The 20,154-nt window shown below is 51.0% G+C and overlaps 1 protein-coding gene across 1 annotated transcript in view; it reads right to left on the bottom strand.

The window, feature by feature from the left end:
- Positions 1 to 20,154, bottom strand: part of FSTL4 (follistatin like 4) — a 327,977-nt gene that overhangs the window by 306,013 nt on the left and 1,810 nt on the right. Inside the window, exon 2 of the mRNA XM_070415004.1 lies at positions 13,534 to 13,669. Coding sequence (XP_070271105.1) covers positions 13,534 to 13,659 — 126 coding nt within the window. The 5' untranslated portion in view covers positions 13,660 to 13,669. The remainder of the gene's footprint in view (positions 1 to 13,533; positions 13,670 to 20,154) is intronic.

The raw sequence follows: 20,154 nt of genomic DNA, 5'->3' as shown, positions 1-20,154 counted from the left end.
GCATCACTCCGGGGCTGGAGCATACGCCGCCAGCTCAGGGGCCAGGCCAGCCCTAGTCACCCACGCCCCGAGGGGCTGGTGTTGGGGCAAGACACATGGACGCCTTGTCCCAACAGCCTGAATATTCTCTCCCTCTAAAGGGCAGAGCCTCAGAAGGACATCGGTGAGGAAAGTGAGTGTTTTGTCAGAGTTGCTTCCCTAGGCTAACCCAGTGATGAAAAGACCCAAACAGGGCCCAGGCCACATCCCAGCATAACAAAGGCGCAAGCTCTGGGGCTGGGACACAGGCATTAGTACTTATTTGAAGCTGCAGATAATTCAGATAATGAGAGGACAAGTGCGGGAACCACTGAGCACAAATACCTTACAACCTCTCCCCCATACTAGGTTCTCACTCTGCACGTGACTGCTCCTTACTGCGGTGCTGGGCAGCCTCCCATGGGCCAGCGTGGCTTCCACAGGTGCTGGCAGGGCTCTCCCGGGAGCTGCTTGGTGTCACTGGCACAGAAACTGTACCCAGGGAGGTGCTTGAGGAGGGACGGTGCTCTCTTTCAACAGGGAGTGATGCCGTGTGAGCTCGCAGGTCTCAGCAGCCCTGGGTGCAGGTAGGAAGGCAGGCAGGCTCAGCGCCCGGAACTGAGAAGCCGCTCTGGTGATGGGAGCGGGGTGACTGCCTGGAGGGCATGAGCTGGCTGGCTGCAGCCCCGCAGGTGCACAGCCGGGCCCCGGGCCCCGGGCCCAGTACACTGAGCCACCAGCTCACCTCCAAGAGCTTCCGCTTCCTCAGTGCTAAGGTGAGACTCAGGTCGTGCCCATGAGACCCTTGTGACAACTGAGAGAGGAGGGTACAGGGAGCACCACTGTTTGGTGGCTGCTGGAACTCACGTTTCCACCCCAGACAGCACCTTGGGACTGATGGGCATCATCCCGCCCCAGCACAAAGTGGAAGAGGAGCTCATCCATGTTTCAGTGCCTCTGCAGAGGGGGGCGGGGGCAGGACCCACAGTTCTGCTGTGACCAGTGGGCAATGACCAGAAAGATAGGGTGGGGGGAAGGCTCCATCGGTGGCACAGAGTCAACCGTGAACCATCAGCACCTGACCAGAGCTGTCCCCTCAGACCTCCTCCTACATGCACCCCAGGCTGGCATCCCTGACTTTCTCTCACCCTTTGGGGCTTCCCATTGGCTCACTGGCTCCAGCATCTGGAAGTGCTGGAATTCCTTCCCCTCGGCTTTCTGCGGAACGGGCACTGTGTGTATCCTGCCCTGCCCAGCGAGCTGCCCTTCCGTCCTGGACCACGGGCAGCTTTGATCACTCCCCAGCCATGGCCATTCCATGGGTGGGGTGCCCTTGCCCACCTGGATGAGGCAGGCGTGCCTCTGAAGGAGCCGCTGCCCACAACCACAGCATGGCCAAGCTCTGTGCCCGTCTGCCTGGGGCTGTCCTACCCCTGGCAGGAGAGCCCCTCCACGGAAGGAGCATGTGGGCTCGCCTCTGGCTACAACTAGCACTGACCATCCTGTTCTCCTCCTGTGGCTGGCGGGAGTCAGCAAACACCAACATTTTCCCACTGGGTGTCCTGGCTCTCCAAAAGCCTCTATCTGCTGGTTACCCTGCTCACTAATGCGGGGAATCCTGCCTCCTCCCTAAGACCAGGGTTCCCGAGCCTAGCTTTGAAGGGGAGACACTCTCATCAACCCTCGGGAACGCCCCAAGGGCAGGTCTTAGAAGCAGAAACAGAGACCACACCTCATCGCGCTTAGGTCTCCATCCAGAGGCCAGGCACCTTCCCATGTGCACGGGCACAGCAGTGGGCCAGGCCCTGCCCTACGTGAGGGCAGATGCTCAGGGACCCACAAGACAGTGGCTGCAGAGTTCTCACCAGACCCCCTTGGAGAACTGGAAGGAAATAGCCAAAAAGATATTCATTCTCCTAGGATCAAGGACTCCCCTGCAGGCCCTTCCTGTTGGGTGGGAGAAGATACCAGAACGGTGTGTGTACTAGGGAGCCGGTAGGGGAGGTGGCTGGGAGCACAAGCAGGACGGTCAGAAGGCTTGTCCACCCACCTCCCCCACTTAATACACGGGAGACCTCACGCAGCTCACCTGCCTCTGAGTCCCTCACAGACTCGTTTAAGGAAGTCAGTGAAGGGATCTACTTAAACTTGGACAAAATGGTAGCTTCTTATTAATGCTATCATCACTAGAAAGAATTCCATCCCAGAAACCGCAGTTCCTATCAGGAATCCCCTCCTTACTCCTGTAAGGAAAGGATGAGACATGCCATCCAGACTCCCAGCCCTGAGCTCCAGAAGCCACCCTGCCCCCCACCCGCAGGTGTCCTCTGTCCCCACCACTCCCTAGCTCTTGGTTACGCATAAATAGACATCACACAGACACCACGCTCCTAATGCAACAAGACTGCACCTGGCTGGGAGCAGAGTGCAGCCCAGAGCCGGTGGGGGGGCGGGGGGGGGAACACCTCGCGTCCTGCCGTCGTCCACGATGATTAGACTGATTATCCCCCAACAGCACAAGTGCGGTGCTGCTCACTGATTGCACCGGGCGTCAGGCTCTCTAAGAAGAGGCATCTGGTAAAGCCAGGACTCCCCTCCCATGTAGCCCCTTTACTCTCCCCAAGAACAACTCCAGCTTAACCTCAAAGCAGCTGCACAAAGGAACTCCTTGCAGCCACAGGATATGAGACTCCGGAATCACAGGGCCACGTCCGAGCCCCAGAGCCGGCTCAGGTTTGGTGGGCAGGGTGCGGGCACAGGCCCGGGTGTCAGGTGCATGGGCACCAGGATGGTCAGGGTCCTGACCTTGAGATGTGAGTCAGCGCCCAGAGGTCAGGCAGACTTTATAGCGGGTCTTTTGGGAAAACCCAGAGAGGGATAAGCTAGGCTTCCGAGCTGCCCAGCTACAGACCGGCCGGGTTGGTGTGGGAGGATACAAGTGAGACAGGTAGAGCAAGGTGGGCAGGCAAAGAAGAGCAAAGATTCAAGACCACATAGGCAGGCCCTCCTCCCTGACTCAGCCCTCTAACGATCTCAGCGCACATTGCTCTGGGTGGAGGCTGGTCCTTGCTCTCAGCAGCCCCCTCCACCCACGTGAAGCTGCTCTCCCGCTCTCCCAGGCCTGCACCCACACTCTCTGCTCAGAACCCCTACACGTCACCTCACATATGCGGACCTGCCCCCTATGGATGGGACCAGGGCAGATGCTTCTTCAGTCAAGTTCTCAAAGACTAGACCTCCTCTGAGCAGTCCAGGGCCCCGGAGCAGGAGGTTGGTGTGATGGCAGGGCCATGGGGCCACGGAGCTGATGTGACATGGAGAGGTCCACAGGGTGGGGTGTACAGCTCTGTGGAAAAGCCAGGCTCCAGAGGAGAGAGACATGGGGGACGGGAAGAAGGAGAGGAGGGCGGCTGCCTGATGCCCGATGCCCTGAGCCCACCCTCATGGGCACATCGGGAGGCGAGTCTGCTCCTGGCCGTCAGAGGCTCCCAGGTGGCTCACTTTGCCAGCAGCCTGGACACCCAGCCCACCAGTCTCTTCTCCATTTCCCCCCCACAAGATACAGCCTATTCCAGCCCACGCCTGCACTTACATTCTGTGCCCACCCAGATCTCCCTCACCCTCTCCAAGGCCCTCTCCTCCCAGAGGTCCTCCCCAACCGCAGCTCCCACCCAGTGCCTCTCTGCTCTAAACGCACGCCACCCACGGTTTGGCCCACACTGTAGCCAAATATGCTTTCTACGGTATTCGTGGCTCACCATGTGTGAGCATACAGCTGATTTCCTAAAGCTCTGCCTGCGCCTTTTCCTGCTTGTGGTTCCGCGGTGAGACGCCAGCCTGCATGGAGCAGCTCATGACCACCTCTTCCTGTATCGCAGGAATGGTTGTTTAGAATGAGGTTAGGTTTAAATTTTATTACACATTTTCATGAAGCACAGAGAATTTTGTTCTAGTCATGGCCATAGAAGTGTTTCCATTCCTGAAAATGACCAAACGCAGTGGGACAGCCAGTGGACAAGGAGGGACACCTAGCCCAAGGTGGGTCTAAAGCAAGAGCCTGGCCTGTGAGACAAGAGTCCTGCTGTGGGACAGGAGTGGGGGGTGGGGGAGGGAGGTCAGATGGGACCCCCGCAGGCAGGCGCGAGCGGCTGCATCCTTCATTAGCCAATAAACAGACTGAATTTCCTTTAGGCTGGGGCTGAGAACTTAATTGAATCACTACACACAGTTAGAGAAGAGTAACAAGCGACAGAGGTGTGTAATTCCTTCTTCGAACTCAGATTCCTTCAGCAACTGCGGATTGCTCCATCTACCTCCCAATCCCCACCCACCCACCCCTATGTCCCACTGGTCTTCAAGCCCCAGAATGGAATCATAAATCCTATTTCTCGTCAACCCCTTGGCCCAGGGCCAAGCACAGAGCTGGGTGCTCAATGGATACTGTTGATGACGAAGACTTAAGTCCACCAGCTATTCCTGTTGGCCCAGACAACCCAGGGCTCAGAAACCCATACTAGGTAGGTAAACGGTGTCCTGAGAAGGTCCTTGGTGTGGGACATAAGGACATACTCCTGAGCTCTGCGGCCAGGGGATGGACACCCAAAGCATGAGGCAGAAAATCCCCTTCTCCACAGCCAAACGCTAAAGTGAAAACAACCGCATATGTAACAGCCACACAGCAGAGAGTGGAGGAAGCAGAGGAGGCACCGCGGGGCAGTTTTCGAAGCACTCCAATTAGAGCGCCGCCTGGCAGGCCTCTCCCATCTGACGTCTCCCAGCGTGCCCACAGGAAAGCCTGCTTCCCTGAGCGGATGCACAAAATGTGGCATCAGCAGCAGCACAGAAACCCGAGGTCTGTACGGCAGAGAAAGTTTCTGAGCATGCTTTTAAGTGCAAGGCCAGGAAGGGAAATAAATAGGAAAAGAGTCTGCTTTCTTTATCCGGAGAGCGGGCTTTAAATGACAGAACAGCTTAAACACGCTTTTAATCCAATTGTCCTAAGATGACTGTCAGGAAAAGCCATCAGAAGCCTTACACCTATAGAATGACATCTCCAAAGAGAACTTCTGTCCCCAGCGCCCTCGGTCACCTCCTCCCTTCACGGGGACAGCTGGCGGCCACCCTCCCGGCAGCCACAGGCTATTTCTGCTGACTGAAGATTCTGAGCACGAACAGAACATCCTGCATTTGCCTGACTTTACATTTCCTTCTCTGGTTCCCTTGTTGGCGAGGTTCAGGTGTGGCGGCCTCATTACAGAAGGGACAGCCGGGGCCACGCAGGCCCCAGGGACCACCCTAGGAAGGCACAGCCACTGAGTGGAGGACTCTGCTCCCTCCCCCACACTCAGCCTACAGGACTCTCTTAGCTTCCTCTGATTCAGTAAGGATGATGGAAAGATCTGAAACTGTGACAAGATTCTATTATAAGTAGAAACCAAAGACAGTCAGGTGACTCTCTCTCCTGGGATTTCTTTTGTAAGGAGTCCTAGAAACTCTAGTCACCTTGTCCAAATTCCTACATGATGCCAAAATGAATAATAAAAGATCGCTGACTCACTCACTCACCTGACAGATATCTGAACATCCCACTTTGTACCAAGCTCTTCTGGACCCTGGGGACCTAGGGGAGCTCACACCGGGAGTCTTACCTTTCCACCAGGGAGAGGGCCCTCCCACCCCCAGAGCCACCTGCTAAACACGGAGTGACAAGGGCTACGGCCCAGGAGGACATGCCAGGCCATGGGGAGGGAGAGGTACACAGTGGGGTTCGGAGATTACAGCTCTGACTGCCACATTCTGAGCAGGCGCTCGGTGCCAGGAATCACAGGTGCCATCTCAGGCCTCATGACAGCTCTGACAGTGGTGCTGTTACCATCTGCATTTTACTCATTGCTCACCTGAAGGTCACAGAGAGGAAGGGCCCCTCAGGACACAGCTGGCAAGGGAAGACACAGGTTAGAGCCGCGGGTGCTCTGACTCCAGGCCCCTGAGACAGAGGCAGGACTGGGGTTCCTTAGGAGCCAGTGCAGACAGGCAGCCCATCAGGCGAGTGATGCAGCCCCAGCAGGAAACACCAACTATGGGGTTTTAAAACAACGAATGTTCTAGAGGAGAAAACAGGAACGTGGAACATACAGGGTTTGGTTAGCAGAGGCGGGTGGACAGCAGCCATTTCTCCCCAGAGCCCAGAGCTGCCTGCATCAGGCTGCCCAGGCTAGGAGCTGCCCACCCAGCCAGCCAAGCCGCCGGGAGCACCGAGGCCTCTCAGCCTGCGAGGGGCCAGATGTGTTGTCAGAAAAGCAGGCCGCTGCAGAGGCCCCGGCCCCGGAGAAGAGTCCAGAGAGAGAAGGGAGTGGCTCGGATGCACAGGCCTCACTTGGGCCAGGCTGGACCCGGAATGCAGAGCCTCAACGACAATCCTGTGGTCTCATCCTGGAATAAGCAGGGTTCTGGCGGCTGCAATTAGAGTTAGACGGTTCCTCCAGTGCTCAGGGCCTCTCCTTGGTTCTCCCCCACTGGGCCATCTTTGAAGTTTGGGAGTGGGTGAAAGGACTAACAGGCTTCACTCTGACTGCAGAGAGAGTAGCCCTATAACAGGTGGGTCACTAGAATTTACACATGCCCCGTGCCACTCCCAGCTCCGCTCCCATCACCAGGCAGTTACACTCAGTCGCTGACCCGACAGCCATACCTCAGCGCTCTCCTCCATCTCCCCACCCCCACCCACCAGCCCTCCGTTCTGTCCGATCGATCACACCACAGCCCAGATCCTCAGGGACGACTCCTCATAACATGAGTGTGCGGCACCATCCCTTGGAGAAGAGGAAGAAGCGCCAGGTAAACCACTAGCTGCCCCTCCCCCCAATCCCGCCGGGATTCGGCCCCATCTCTGCCTGTGGTGATCCACTGGTGGCAGGATTCTGGGTCGCCACTCCGTACGAAGCCCCGAAGTGCTGTCAGAACACATTTTTAAATTAAACTGAAATGAAGTTAATTTTGTTTTCTGAGTTTCACTATAGTCCTTGAAATATCTGAGCACAGCATGGGGCTAGGAACTGTCTGTCTCCAGGGTCAGCTGGCGGGCAGTCCCGTCAAGATGAAGTGTTAAGTGAGAATGCTCAGGTTTTACTTTTTTTAAAATTACTGACCCTATTACAGATGTCCCCCATTTCCCCCTATGTTGCCCCCCCCTCCACCCAGCCCCCACCCCACCCCAGGCCTTCACCGCCCTATTGTCTGTGTCCATGGGTTATGTATATATGCACATATGCATATATGTTCTTTGGTTAATCTCTTCCCATCCAATCCCCCAAAAGCTCTTGGAACCAGGACCCCATGAAGAAAGAGATGGGTTTTTCTTGGTCCCGGCCTTCCTGCCTCGAGGGAATGCCTAAAGCCAAAATGCAAATGTGTGTGGTCACCAATCAAGAGGGCGGTCAGGCTCAATGGACAGACAGCTTCTCAGCCACTGGGACACACATCCTGCCCACAGCATCGCCCTGGCCCCCACTCCAGCTTCCTCTGGGGCCGCTGCTCCAGTACAAGGCCCACCTCATCCTATGCCCAGCGTTGCTGGAACCAGTGCCCCCCGCCTCCCAGGTGGTGGAGACAAGGCAGGCCAGGAGCTCAGAGCAGAAGCCACAGAAGTGAAGGCAGAAGGACAAAGGCCCTGGGACGGAAGAGTGAGGCCCACTTACAGGAGGCCCGTGACAATCTGTCCAACACCAGCAAAGCATTTACTTCTCTCTAAACGGGAAGCCACAGAGGCGGCCCATACGTCACCGACAATAAATCAAGCAGATGATGGGGGCCCGGCAGACCTGATGCTGCCAACTCCCCCAAAATGGAAATCAGAGCCCCATTTACAACGCGGGGCCTGCTGTCCTGATCACAGGGTGGGCAGTGTCCCAAAGGAGCACAGATTATTCAGCAGCAAAGTCATAAATAAAGTAGTTAGATGAGTCAATGCTAAATGAAAAGGGGAAAAAATAATAGTTCTTTGTGAACTCATAAATATTCATTTTCCGGGGGCATTGAACTTCTCAGAGCCAATTAAAACTCTGTCACCTATAATCTCAAAATACTAAAAGGGCAGCGTGCTGACCCGTACAGAGCAAAAGGCTCCCCGCGAAAGGTGGGTGTGGAGAAATCCGACCCAAAGGACAAAGACAGACACTTCCTCTGTCCAAGGATAAAGAACAAGAGTCCCAAACAGAACACCAGCCAGGCAGCTGTGCTCCCCCAAATAGCCTGGATGGGCCTGGGGGACAGAGACTGGGACAGGACCCCAGGATGAGTGGCATGGAGGTGGTGGTGGGTGAGAGCTTAGGGTGTGGCTGACCCTCAGGATTTAAATCACCTACGAACAAACCAAGGAGGAGCGCTGGGATCAGAGACCTAAGTATCTCTCTCCACCTGCTTGCTTGAAGGCAGAAGGACAAAGGTGAAAATGACTCCGAACCCAGGCTAGTTAAATTCCCCTTTCCCCTCACCTACCTGTCTCCGCCCCCAGGCCCGTCCCACATCATGTTGTTTCCTGGCACAACTGCAGCGTGCACATTGCTCTTTCCTTCCTGACGGCAGTCAGCACTGTCGTGCTGGCAGGAGCTGACAAAGGCCGGGCTTCATCACCAGTTGGATGCTCCTTCTTGGGTGTGTGTACGGGGTGTGGGGGAGGACGCCTCTAGAACTTTCTGCCCAGTGTGCCCTGGGACTGGGAGTAGCGGCATCACTCGGAGCTCGTGAGAAATGAGAATGTCAGGCCCAACCCTGATCTACTGCATCAGCATCTGCACTTACAGGCCCCCCTGGCTGTTCACAAGCTCACAGAAGCTCCAGGGGTGCTGGCACAGGGCCCGGCCCACGCCAACTTGCGGTGGGAACCAGCTCACCCAACAGCCCCATGAACTTGGAGCATTCGCCACCTTCTTTCACCTTGAAAATTATGGATTTACTCACACGTCTGCACATGTGGGGTCGTGCTCTCCCAATGTCACCTGAAAACCTAAAACCCACTTCCTCTGACAGAGCAGAGAGCCTTGCTGAGTGTTCAAGCCCAGGGAAGAGGCTGCCCCACACCCCACTTGCAGTAGAAGCCCTGGTCCTCATGCACGGGTGCAGGCAGCAATCCCAGAGCTCCACGCCCGCGAAAGGACCGCTGTGCCTCTTGCTGAGACACTTTGCCCATCATTTTCTTTGAAAGCCCGTCAAGCGCTGGAGTTGGCAACAGTGAGTATGTAGAAAGGGTGATGCCGGGGGGGACACAGGAGAGATACATGCAGGCCTGTGCTGCAGGCGAAGCTTAGAAAACGCCCAGCACCCAGCCTGGACCTGTCTGTCCACAGGGAGGACCAAGCCCACAAAGCGAGGGGCAGAGTGAGCAGAGGTGCCACTGGGCAGACCTTACAGCCCATGGACGATCAGCTATTCTTCCCCAGCAGCCAATCAAAAGGAAGGGCCAGGAGAGGGGAGGAGGGGGCACAGAACCAGAAAGGGCGGGGGAGTATTGCCTTAGATTCAGTCACATGTGTAAGAACAATGACGCATTAAGAAAAACTTTTTTTTTTAATTAATGCCCAGTCTTAGCAGCCCAAGTCCTCCTGAAAGCCCAACCAACACAGAAGAAGCCAGAGCAGGTAAGGGCTCTGCAATGAGGCGCCATCCCCTCAGAGGCAGGTGTGCCCGTGAGCGCAGTCTTGTGGAAAAGGGGAAAGGGCCAGTCAGCCGGGGGGGGGGGGGGGGGGGGGGGGGGGGGGGGGTGTTTCCCAGGCTGACCCTTGGGGTTAGCAAACAGGGGAGTCATCCTTATTACTGACACCACCGGACAAGTTCTTCCTCCCAAGACTTCCCATGAGAATTTGCACAGATCAAAAACACGTGGTGTCTGACCTCCAAGCACATCTCTGGCCTGTGAGCACTGAGGCTGACAAAGCTAACAGTTCCCACAGGAGCCAACATGACTGTGTCCAGTTGTCTAGTGCAGGACTAGAAACTAGGAGGAAGAGCAATTCTGAAAAAGTTCAGTAAGACACATGGAGGATACATAAGGCTGTGTAATGGCCACCATGCAATCCCAGAGCCCAGTGAGTGTGTGTGTGGGGGGTGAAGGGGTAAGGGGGACAGCATCCAGGGCCCAAAGTGGGGGGCCCTCCTATACTAGTAAATGCCTGCTCCTCAAGAGGGGGCAAGTTGCTGGAGCTGCCACCATATCATTTCTCACTTTCCTGGTTCCCCCCAAATATAAAATTCTACCAACATTGATTTTACTCCTGTTTCTATATTAGCCAGAGCATAGGGGGAAGGGAAAAATATAACTATTTCAGAATTTCAATAAGTTGTATCTCTCAGAATTGTTTCTTCTGAATTCAGAATTGCATTAGTATTCTAGGCCATTCTGCCACTCAATCCTTATTAAAGAGAAACTCCACCCAGCTACATTTCTTTTTATCTATGTTTGTAAAATGGCAAACTCCTTGAAGCTATGTCAACTGCAGTCTTTGTTCGTGAAACAATTTAACAAAATTCACATTTGCTGTAATTGCTTTAAAAATGTCGGAACACACATGCATTGGTCATTTAATTCTTATTTACCCTTAGGTCACTCAAGTAATTGGTGTAACAACTTGAAAGGCAAATCAAATCTTATTAATGCTTTCCGAGTACTTTAAAAATCTTAAGCGAATAAACATTTTGTAAATTACTACTCTCAGGAAGAAAACACACACAGAAACATTTTTACCATTTAGTTCCTGAAACGGTTTTGAGATTTATTTTGTGAGTCTCAAGAAACTCTGTTGGTTTTTATTCTTCCAGAAAATAAGACTGTCTGAGGAAACTGCTAGAGGAGTTTTATGTGGTTTGGGCAGTGAGTTATGGATATGTTAATAGCTACAACTCAAAGAAAAAAACTACCAGAACCTCTAACACAGGGACTATCTTGGATGTGGATAAGATACTAGCCTGGCTTAGCTGGCAGGCTGCTGGGGAGACCATTCGTGTCTCCACTGGAAAGGAACCCGCTGTGCAGGGAGCTGTCACACACTAAGTACCGGGTGGTCTAATCGGGATTTGGAAAGCACCTGTGACTTCATGACTACCACCAAAATGTTGAAAAAGTATCGATTGGCTCAGAAGCACACTGAGTTTCTATTTTGCTCTTAAAATGATCAGACACTGTGAGGAAGAGAAAGATAAATAAGATAGGCTTCATCTATGGAAAAAAATGTAGCAAAGATTAGGAGTTCAAAGGAAAAGATTGAATGTAACCAAGAGTGGTCAAAGAAGGTTCTGGATAAAAAGGTGAGCGCCAGAGCTGAGCCTCAGAAGAGGGGATGATTCGGGCATGTGGAAAGAAGGGACAGCCTCCTGAGCAAGAAGACCTGGTGGTAAGGGTGGGGGAGCTGGGGGGGGAGGGGTGGGGACGTGTGCATAAAGTGTGACTAAGGTCAGCAAAGTAAGCAGTTACAAACGTTCTGTCTCTGTCTAAACATGTACTGAGGCCGTCCTTTGTCCTGGGCCCTTCACATTATCATCACCTCATTTAATCATCGCTATAAGCAGGCTCCACGGGTACAAGGGACAACCCTTTGCAAAAACTCAGTCTATAGCGAAGAGAGTCGGATCGATGCAGTTGCATCTGCAGGAAGAGTCTGTAGAGGCGTCACTTCCTTTTCTGGAAGCAACAAGATGCCTGGAACTGGCGCCCCGGCCAGGTGGCTTGGTTGGCTGGAGCCATCGTCCCATGCGCCAAAAGGTTGCGGGCTCCATCCCTGGTTGCGGTACATACAGGAGGCAACTAATTGATGTCTCTCTCTCACACATTGATATCGCTCTTTCTCTCAAATCAACAAAAGCATCATATCCTCCGGTGAGGATTAGAAAAAAAAAACCCCTAGACCTGGCAGACAATGGCATCTCCTGGACTCTATCCTCATCAGGGGAGAGGAAGAGCAAAACCACACCCCCAAACAAAACAGCCTCCCTTCCTCAGAATGAGCAGGAGCTGCTCTTTCTTGTTGGTACACAGAATATTAGGGTGTTGCCCAGCTAAGATAAAGAGACCCTAATTTGATATGAACTTGTCTTCAATTTACCTCCATCTAAATTCCACCTTAATCAACTGGACTATTTTAAATGAAAGAAGTGATTTGAAGCAGTGGGCCAGTGAGCCCCAACAGTAAGCAGTCTAAGTAAGCCACCTACGTGTTTGCCTGTTTGCTCTGCTATTAAATATTCCACAGTATATTTGCAGGATTTAGGTGATCATTTCTCTCTGCGGATGCGAGAACAATGATTAAGCCGTTCCAGTGTGCTGTGCTCCCCAGCAAGTCAGCCTCCAGACTCTCTCAAAAGAGCATTAAGTTTGCGTCCTTCATGGATTTAGATGGGAGAGATAGTGTTTCTATTTAATCATCTGCTCACCACAAAAGGAAGCCTCGCTAACTTCACCAGGAAAAGTGTGCGGCAAATTACTTCCGAAGCTCCCTGAAGATTAAGGCCCCGTAGGTTTGGGACTGCATGACAATTAAGTAATAATGAAAGAGAAACCTTATCATTTGATCAAATAAATGCATTATCCCAACCCTACACTGTGCACCATTATTTGCTCGCTGGCAGTGTTGACTTTTTGAGGTAATTTTTCTCTCATCCCACATTACAGGAAATGCGCACAGAGGGAAACAGGGGGTGGGGGGAGGGTGTGCGTGGAGGATGACAACGCAAATGCAGGTGCCCTGAGCAGCTCTTAGATGAGACGCAGTATTCACCGCATCATAGGGAAAACCCAGGGGGTCTTCAAAGTCATTTCTTACAGCTCAGCACATACAAAACCTTTTCTGCAGAAAAGCCGAGTCCCCCATGAGCCCCAAATTCATGAGGCCTGCTACCTGAGCAGGGTGAGGTGTAGTTCATGAATCCTCTTCATTACTTAAGACCAAGTTCACTAAGCAATTAGCAATATATCAGACTCTCCGGGGAGGTATTTGAGAACAAGTTTTCGAAGCACTTTAGAAGCATTTATATACACCTAGCAGGCCATTAATCATTCTCATCTGTTCATTAAGGCGGCCTCCCATAGGACTCCACTTGCCAGTTCTTTCTCAGCATGCTCCTCTTTATCTATAGACCTGAAAGGGAGTTCATTTCTCTTAAAATATATTTTATAATTAAAAGACTTCATTAATTCACATGGGTGGAGCATGAGTCTGCATTTTCTGGGTTTTATGAAATATACAGAAAGGCGGTTCTCTTGAGGTCTTTGTGGAAGACAAACCTTGCAACTCCAGCTGGGTTTTGGAATGCATTTTCAGCGTTGGAGGGATTTAGACCATTACTTACAGCATGAAGAAAACCTCCTGTCCGTATCAACACATGTTGCTTCTTCTGTCCCCTACCAAGAAGGGGACAAATTTAAATTCACACTGCAATCTAATTGATATCAACTAAAAGTGAAGGGGTAAACCAGATTCTGTAAAGCAACCAGTTTGCAATGTCAGGTCAGCTGCTAAGTGACAATACCTCTGCCTGCGACTCCTCCACACCCACGCTCGGGCCTCTGCTGGTTCCTGGTTCTGTCCATCCCAGCGCAGCCCGCAGGGAGGCCCCAAGCAGTGCGAGATGCAGCCAAACGTGTCCTGGTTTCATTTTGTTGAGTCTGTTGAGAAAATGACAAGGGCTTAGAATTAAATGTTACAAAGTGCAAGCAAGTCAGGGGTAGTTAGCATTTATACTCCAGAATCAGATAAACTTGAGTTAAATCCTAGCAACAACTTTTCCGTTCCACTACGGAGAAGTTATATGACTTCTGAGCCTTGGTTCACTCCTCTCTAAAATGGAGTCAATAATACATACCTCATAGGGTTGCTGTGAGGATTGAAGGAGTCAGTGTCAGGCGCATAGTAGGAGCTCTGTAAATGCTAGCGGCTCTGTGGAAGCCCACTTGAAAGGCCACCTACCACTATGTCTATAAGAACAAACCAGGGTGGCAAAGCTGGGTCCCTCTGTGAGGCCACCATGCATCTATGCCTCGGTGTCCTCAGAAAGCAACTAGTGCTCTATAAATGCTGACGAGGAACCACGTGAAGCCCGTGGCAGCCGGTTTGCAGCTGATATCTCAGTTTGCAAGCTTCCAAATGGAATTATAAGGTCCGATATTTTCAAGACCAATCATTTTTGCAGCAGAATCCAAGCATCTCATGGATAATGGGATTTCAATCACTTTTAAGGTATTTCCTGAGGCTCCTGTGGTAAATGGTGTAAAGTCCCAGAAGACAAGACATGGGCAATTCAAAGTAATCACAGAATTACCTGGATGAAAGAAAGTCAGGCTCAGCTACAATAAATATTCCACTCCCTGCCATGTGCTGGGCATTGTACTAAAGGGGACAAGGCCACAGACTAGTCCACTTGCACAGTAGCTGTACTTTTTTTTTAAAGGGTTTCTACTATGAACATAGTCCGACCTCCATCTCAGTATCTCTAGGAAACAGAGCAAGATAGAACGCGTGGTGCAGTGTTTACAACTCTTACTCAAGGCGCTTTGGGGGTTATTGATTTCTGTGAGCACCACACAATTTAGTGCTTAATTGCATGTGGTCCACACTGCATCTTGATCATGGCTGGGAGATGAAAAGACACAGAGCTCCTTGGAGGCCAGCAGCCCATGGGGCCTGGCTTAGGGCTGGTCCAGAGAAGGCACCCCAGTCAAAAAGGATTAGCTGCCTGAGGGACATTACAGCCCGTTGGAGGAGTCCACCGCTGTTCACTCCCAAAGGCAACAGCTTTGGAGGACTCCGACCCTAAACAAGGGGCATTAGAGGTGCCACCTGGTCACTAGTGCTCATGCCGGGGCCGCCACACACACACGCTCCTGCCGCATTCCGGGTTTCCTTTGGCCGCTTTCCACACCCAAATAGAGCTGCCTCTCCAGATTGGCTGTATGTCCCCAGCTTGAGACAGAAATGCCCCAGGAAGGAGCAGCAGACTAAAAAGTGTGGGCAGGCAGCACGGTTCCATGGAAAGGCAAGGTTATACGTTATGACTGCCTTGTAAGAGAAGGTGTCTTCTTGAATTAAAGAGTCCATAGGCTCCCACTCCTACATCTGTTCCTCCAGCTGCTCATCTTCCACATCTGTTAGCAAAGCTGGAGCTACTAGGGCAATAGTCCAGGTGTCAGGTAAGTAGAGCGTGAAGGTCACAGTCGCGCCCCCTTCGGCCCCTGCTCTGCACTCTGAAGAAGGCAGAGTTAAGTGGAAAGGTATGGCTTCGGCTGCCACCTGGGAGAGGGCGGGAGCATTCCCAGCAGCCACCCACTCAGCACTCCCCATCCAGCACTCTAGCTGGGGCCTGAGGGTTCCTTCAGCGCTGGGAAGGAGAAACATCTTTCTCGCAGGGGGGAAGAGAATAGAAATGTCTTTCCCGAACTGCAGGCAGTTTTTCTAAAAATAAACAGGACGACTCCCTACTCTCCATAAATTATTCTCTTCTGAACACAGAGCCACGTACCAGACACTGCCGAAATCAGTGGCTGGATTTTGGGAAAATTTTTTAAAACCAGCAACAGTAACTCCAGCTAGAACTAGAAAGACATTGCTTCCCACTCTCCTTTATTAATTCTTCCCTACTTATCCACTCTCAGCAACAGTGCTGCTGGGCTGAGCACACACAGGGAAGATCTTTTCTCCCTGCTCATGCCTTCCAGCCCAAATAAACTAAAAAAGCAAGACCATCAAGACTTATTCTAGTTAACGTCCAGCTGTCAGTTCCAGGAGATAGGAAATATTCAAGCCACAAAACTTAGTTTTCAATTTGCCTGATAATCCAAGACCAGTTATGCTTGATGTTTTATTATTAATGGGTGGCATCAAAATAAAACCCACTCATTTCAATTGCTATTTTGGCAAGCTGCAAACCACTTCCCTTAGGAGTATACAGCCTGACCTCTGGCTTTAAGCCAGCTGTTCTGTGTTTTGGGAAGCTGGAGCTCAGCCCTGTCACACCTGGACTTGTCCCTGGATTCATCTGGTTTGTGTTGAGGTCCTGGGAGATTGTATTTGAAAACAGGAGAACACAGGAGCCAGGCCAACTCCTGAAATATTCCTAGGCAGCTTCCTTGTAAAGCTGAGCTCAGCTTGGCCACCACTAGATCAACCTTCATTTGCATGGTAGATGTGTCATTCTATTCTCTGGGTGAGTGACAATTCATTACATCTACAGCAGCAACAGCCTAAAAATTTACAACTCAAGCTTTATGACAGTTCAGTTCATAAAAAAAAGAATTAATATTGGGTCTAAATCAATTTTGATGATCTGTCTAATAACCAAGTAGAGACTATTTAGTTAACACTTATATAGCAACTAGAGGCCCAGTGCACAAAATTCATGCACTTGAGGGGGGGTCCCTCAGCCCAGCCTGTGCCCTCTCACAGTCTGGGAGCCCTCAGGGGATTAGGCTTAAGCCGTCAGTCAGACATCCTTAGTGCTGCCGCGGAGGTGGGAGAGGCTCCCACCACCACTGCTGAACTCATCAGCTGTGAGCCTGGCTTCTGGCTGAGTGGCGCTCCCACTGTGGGAGCACACTGACCACGAGGGGGCAGCTCCTATGTTGTCTGCCCCCTGGTGGTCAGTGCACATCATAGCAACTGGTCATTCTGCCATCAGGTGGAAACCAGCTCTCTGACATCGCCTGAGGGGTCCCAGATTGTGAGAGGGTGCAGGCCGGGCTGAGGGACCTGACCAGTGCACAATTAAGGCCAGGGAGGGACACAAGAAGTTGATCAGCTGGGGAGGGACCGCAAGAGGGCTCCCGGGTATGTCGAATCGGCCGGACCCCAGCAGCAAACTAACCTACTGATTGGAGCATCTGCCCCCCGGTGGTCAGTGCACGTCAGAGCGAGCGGTTGAGCAGCCTTAGCATATCATTAGCATATATGCTTTGATTGGTTGCACAGCCCACTGGATGACCAGACACTTAGCATATTAGGTTTTTATTATATAGGATTCCTATATGTCAGGCACTGTCCTGAATGCTTTACATGCATAGCCCTCATTTCTACCCTGTGAGGAGGGCAATAAGTATCACCTAGGCAGATGACGGGAGACAGGTCACAGAGAGGTAAGTCCCCTGCTATGGCCATGTGGCAAATGAGTGGTAGAGATGGGACTTCGAGCCAATTAGCTGGACTCGAAATCTATGCTCTTAACCCCCATCCTCTGCTGCCACTCAATACTTAGCAATATTTTATTTTGACAAACTGCTGTTTTTAACATGATGCAGAAATCCATGGACAGCACGAAAGGGGACCTTGAGCCCCAAGCCTCCCTTTCCTGGAAAGGCTGCCAAGAGCTGCACTCCTCCAGCTTTCAGTGGTCCAACCAAGACCAAAGGAGCAGGGCGAGGGAAAGCTATGCTGCTCCCCTCCCGCACCTACCCCTGGAGGGGACCACTCGGCAGGCTCTCAGCTTCCACTGCTGCTGTCTTTACCGACCAAGAAGAAACCACATGGTGATGCACAGACTGCCAGGCAACAAGGATGCCCCTCAGTTCATGGGCACAGCAGCATGGCGAAGACAGTCACTCTCGGGGGGTGACCTGTCGACACATTACTCCTCAAATGCAAATAGCCCTACTGGCCTCCAGACAGAAGGGAGTACAAGAATCTCCTGGTCATAGACATGGGGAGGTACCATCCATAAGGTCGCAAACCCTCTTTGTCCAACCTAGAGCTCCTAGAGATCAATTCAGGTTAATAAACGTCATTCAGCCCATGCTAGAGTGCTAGGATCGGTAAAAATCTACCCAAGATCGTCCTCATGAAAGAGCTGGGACCACCTTTTCAAACAACTCATAAAACACAACCCCTTGATATTTAAGACGTCACGTTTCCAAGAGAAGTCATTCATTGCATCCTCCGAGGTTTCCCTCCTGGGCTCCACTTTCCCCACACACAGGGGAACCAGGCGCCAGCCAGTCTGCTGCACAGACAGAACACCAGAGCCCAGGGAGTTAAGGAATTCACCGCGTGTGACGCCACACCGAGACTAAACCCAGGTCTAGGTAACGGTTTTGTTTCTTACCTTGTCACAAACTCATGTACGGAATATGTTTGCCTTCTGCTTAGATTGACTGATTTTGCTATTTTTAGTGCATCTACCACCAGGGCATCTGCCTGATCCTTGCAACAACCACGAGATTTTCTGACTTTACAATATAATCTTATACTGGTTCTCTTGTTTATTTGTATTTAAAATTATGGGGCACCACAAAGTTGTATGATGTAACATCCTAAATTTTGACTTGCTTTGTGCAGGCAGTCGAAAAATATGACACAGTAGGGAGAAATTGGTATGAGGATGTCAATTCCAAATCTGCCCCACCAGAGAACACAGGCCAGGATGTACGCTGTCTTTATGGAACAGGGTCAGAGGCCAGAGAGAAGCACCAACGTTAAACTGGCAGGTTTAATACAAACTTCTTTTCTCCTGTGGGAAGAGCCCTGATTGAGAAAAGGGGACATTCTGGCCATCAAAGCTTTTTGGGAGACTGTTCATGAGCGCTCTCTCTCTCTCTCTCTCTCTTACTCTCTCTCTCTCTTGCTCTCTCCCAGAATATGGTAACATTACCAAAGCAGACATTATGGATTAGCCACATGGAAATGGCTTCTCTTTGTAACGGACAGGACCAGAAATTGTGACGACAATTTGGCAGAACCAAGCGACACCACCCAACCTTGAAGAGTGCTGGTAAGGTCTGTGACCCTGAGGCGCCTGCATTGCCAACCTGTCCAACAGAAAGACTGTATGTTCTAGCCAGTTACTTGAGGTGCATTGCATTTTACACCTGGGATGTTGGCAATCCACAAACAGAAACCCACTGGGGACCACCAAAAATCCCTGTAGTCCTCTTCTGTATGTCCGCCCAGTGTAAAAAGGAAATAAAATCCATATAAACCCCAACCTAAAACCAGGAGGCTATATTTTAATTTCTTTTGGAAGATTTAGGACCTTAGTTTTTATTGGTGAGTGTTTTAGGAAAAAAGAAAGGGGGTCAAACTTCCTACGATAGTCCCTAAAATACCAACCCAGGAAATTAAGTATGGAAATATATCAGGCTAACCATGCAACAAACCATAATGAAGTTATATTGCACTTTCTTTTAATTCCTACTCTGTATCTTTGGTTCGTTTGTTCCAACAATTAATAAATTAGATGCCTAAATTAGTCTGTGCACAATGTATAGACTAATCTATAGCATTCCTATTTACTATTAAGCTTAACACACACAAAGAAAACTTCCAGTAACCCTCACCCTTCCAACATTCAGATTATATCTCTTAAAGTACCATCTTCTCTCAACTGTAATTCTGTTTTATTTGACATTCCATGCCTTGTGTTGTGCATTGAGAAAGAAAATGTAAGGAAAGATGTGCTCCTGAAATAACTACCTAATTTCATGAAGTGAGCAAGCACACAGTTGACCACACATAAGCAACACAAGGAGGCTGAGTCTGAAGAGAAATACCCAAAAGAACAAAGTAGGAATTAAGGGAGATTTTTAGGAAATCTTGACTATTCAACTCCAGTTTTTGGAATATCGTGTTAAGTCCAACAAAAGATCACAACATGAAGATCTCTTGTTTTTTAAAAAAAAAATCCTGCAGCGTTTAGTAGACAGAAAAGAATCCTGAGTGACTGATTTATCAAGGTAGAAAAATCCAACCTACCCCTCCCTCACCCACCTCCAGGGCACAACCAGAGGGACAGAAGTTCTCCGAATGCCCAGAACAAGCTGGCCCTTCTGTGAGGCAATAAGAGCCTGCCTGGGATTAACAAAAACTGGGGGTGGACATAAAATTCCAAGAGAGCAGAAGCCCCTGGGACAACATTTTAAGGAGCCGTTTTAATAGATCACATCAATGACTATTTTGGTCTGTCTTCGGGGAGGGGGGCTGTCTTTTCCCCTGGGATGGGAAGAAAACGAACATTCAGCCGAGTGTGTCTAAACAAAAATGGTCTAGAGATGCTGCAGTGTCTGCTTACAAAACTCAGACGAGAAGCAGACATCATGGGCCCTGCGGGCATCAGCTCAAGTCTTCCGTTTGAGCTACTGCATGAGGCTTGCTGCGGCTCTAGCGTCATAGA

The sequence above is a fragment of the Myotis yumanensis genome, unplaced genomic scaffold (assembly GCF_028538775.1).
Source record: "Myotis yumanensis isolate MYYU_CA2020_CCGP unplaced genomic scaffold, mMyoYum1.0.hap1 SCAF_5, whole genome shotgun sequence".
Taxonomy (NCBI): Eukaryota; Metazoa; Chordata; class Mammalia; order Chiroptera; family Vespertilionidae; genus Myotis; species Myotis yumanensis.
The sequence above is the reverse complement of the archived record's forward strand: the minus strand, read 5'-3'. Positions and strand labels throughout refer to the sequence as shown.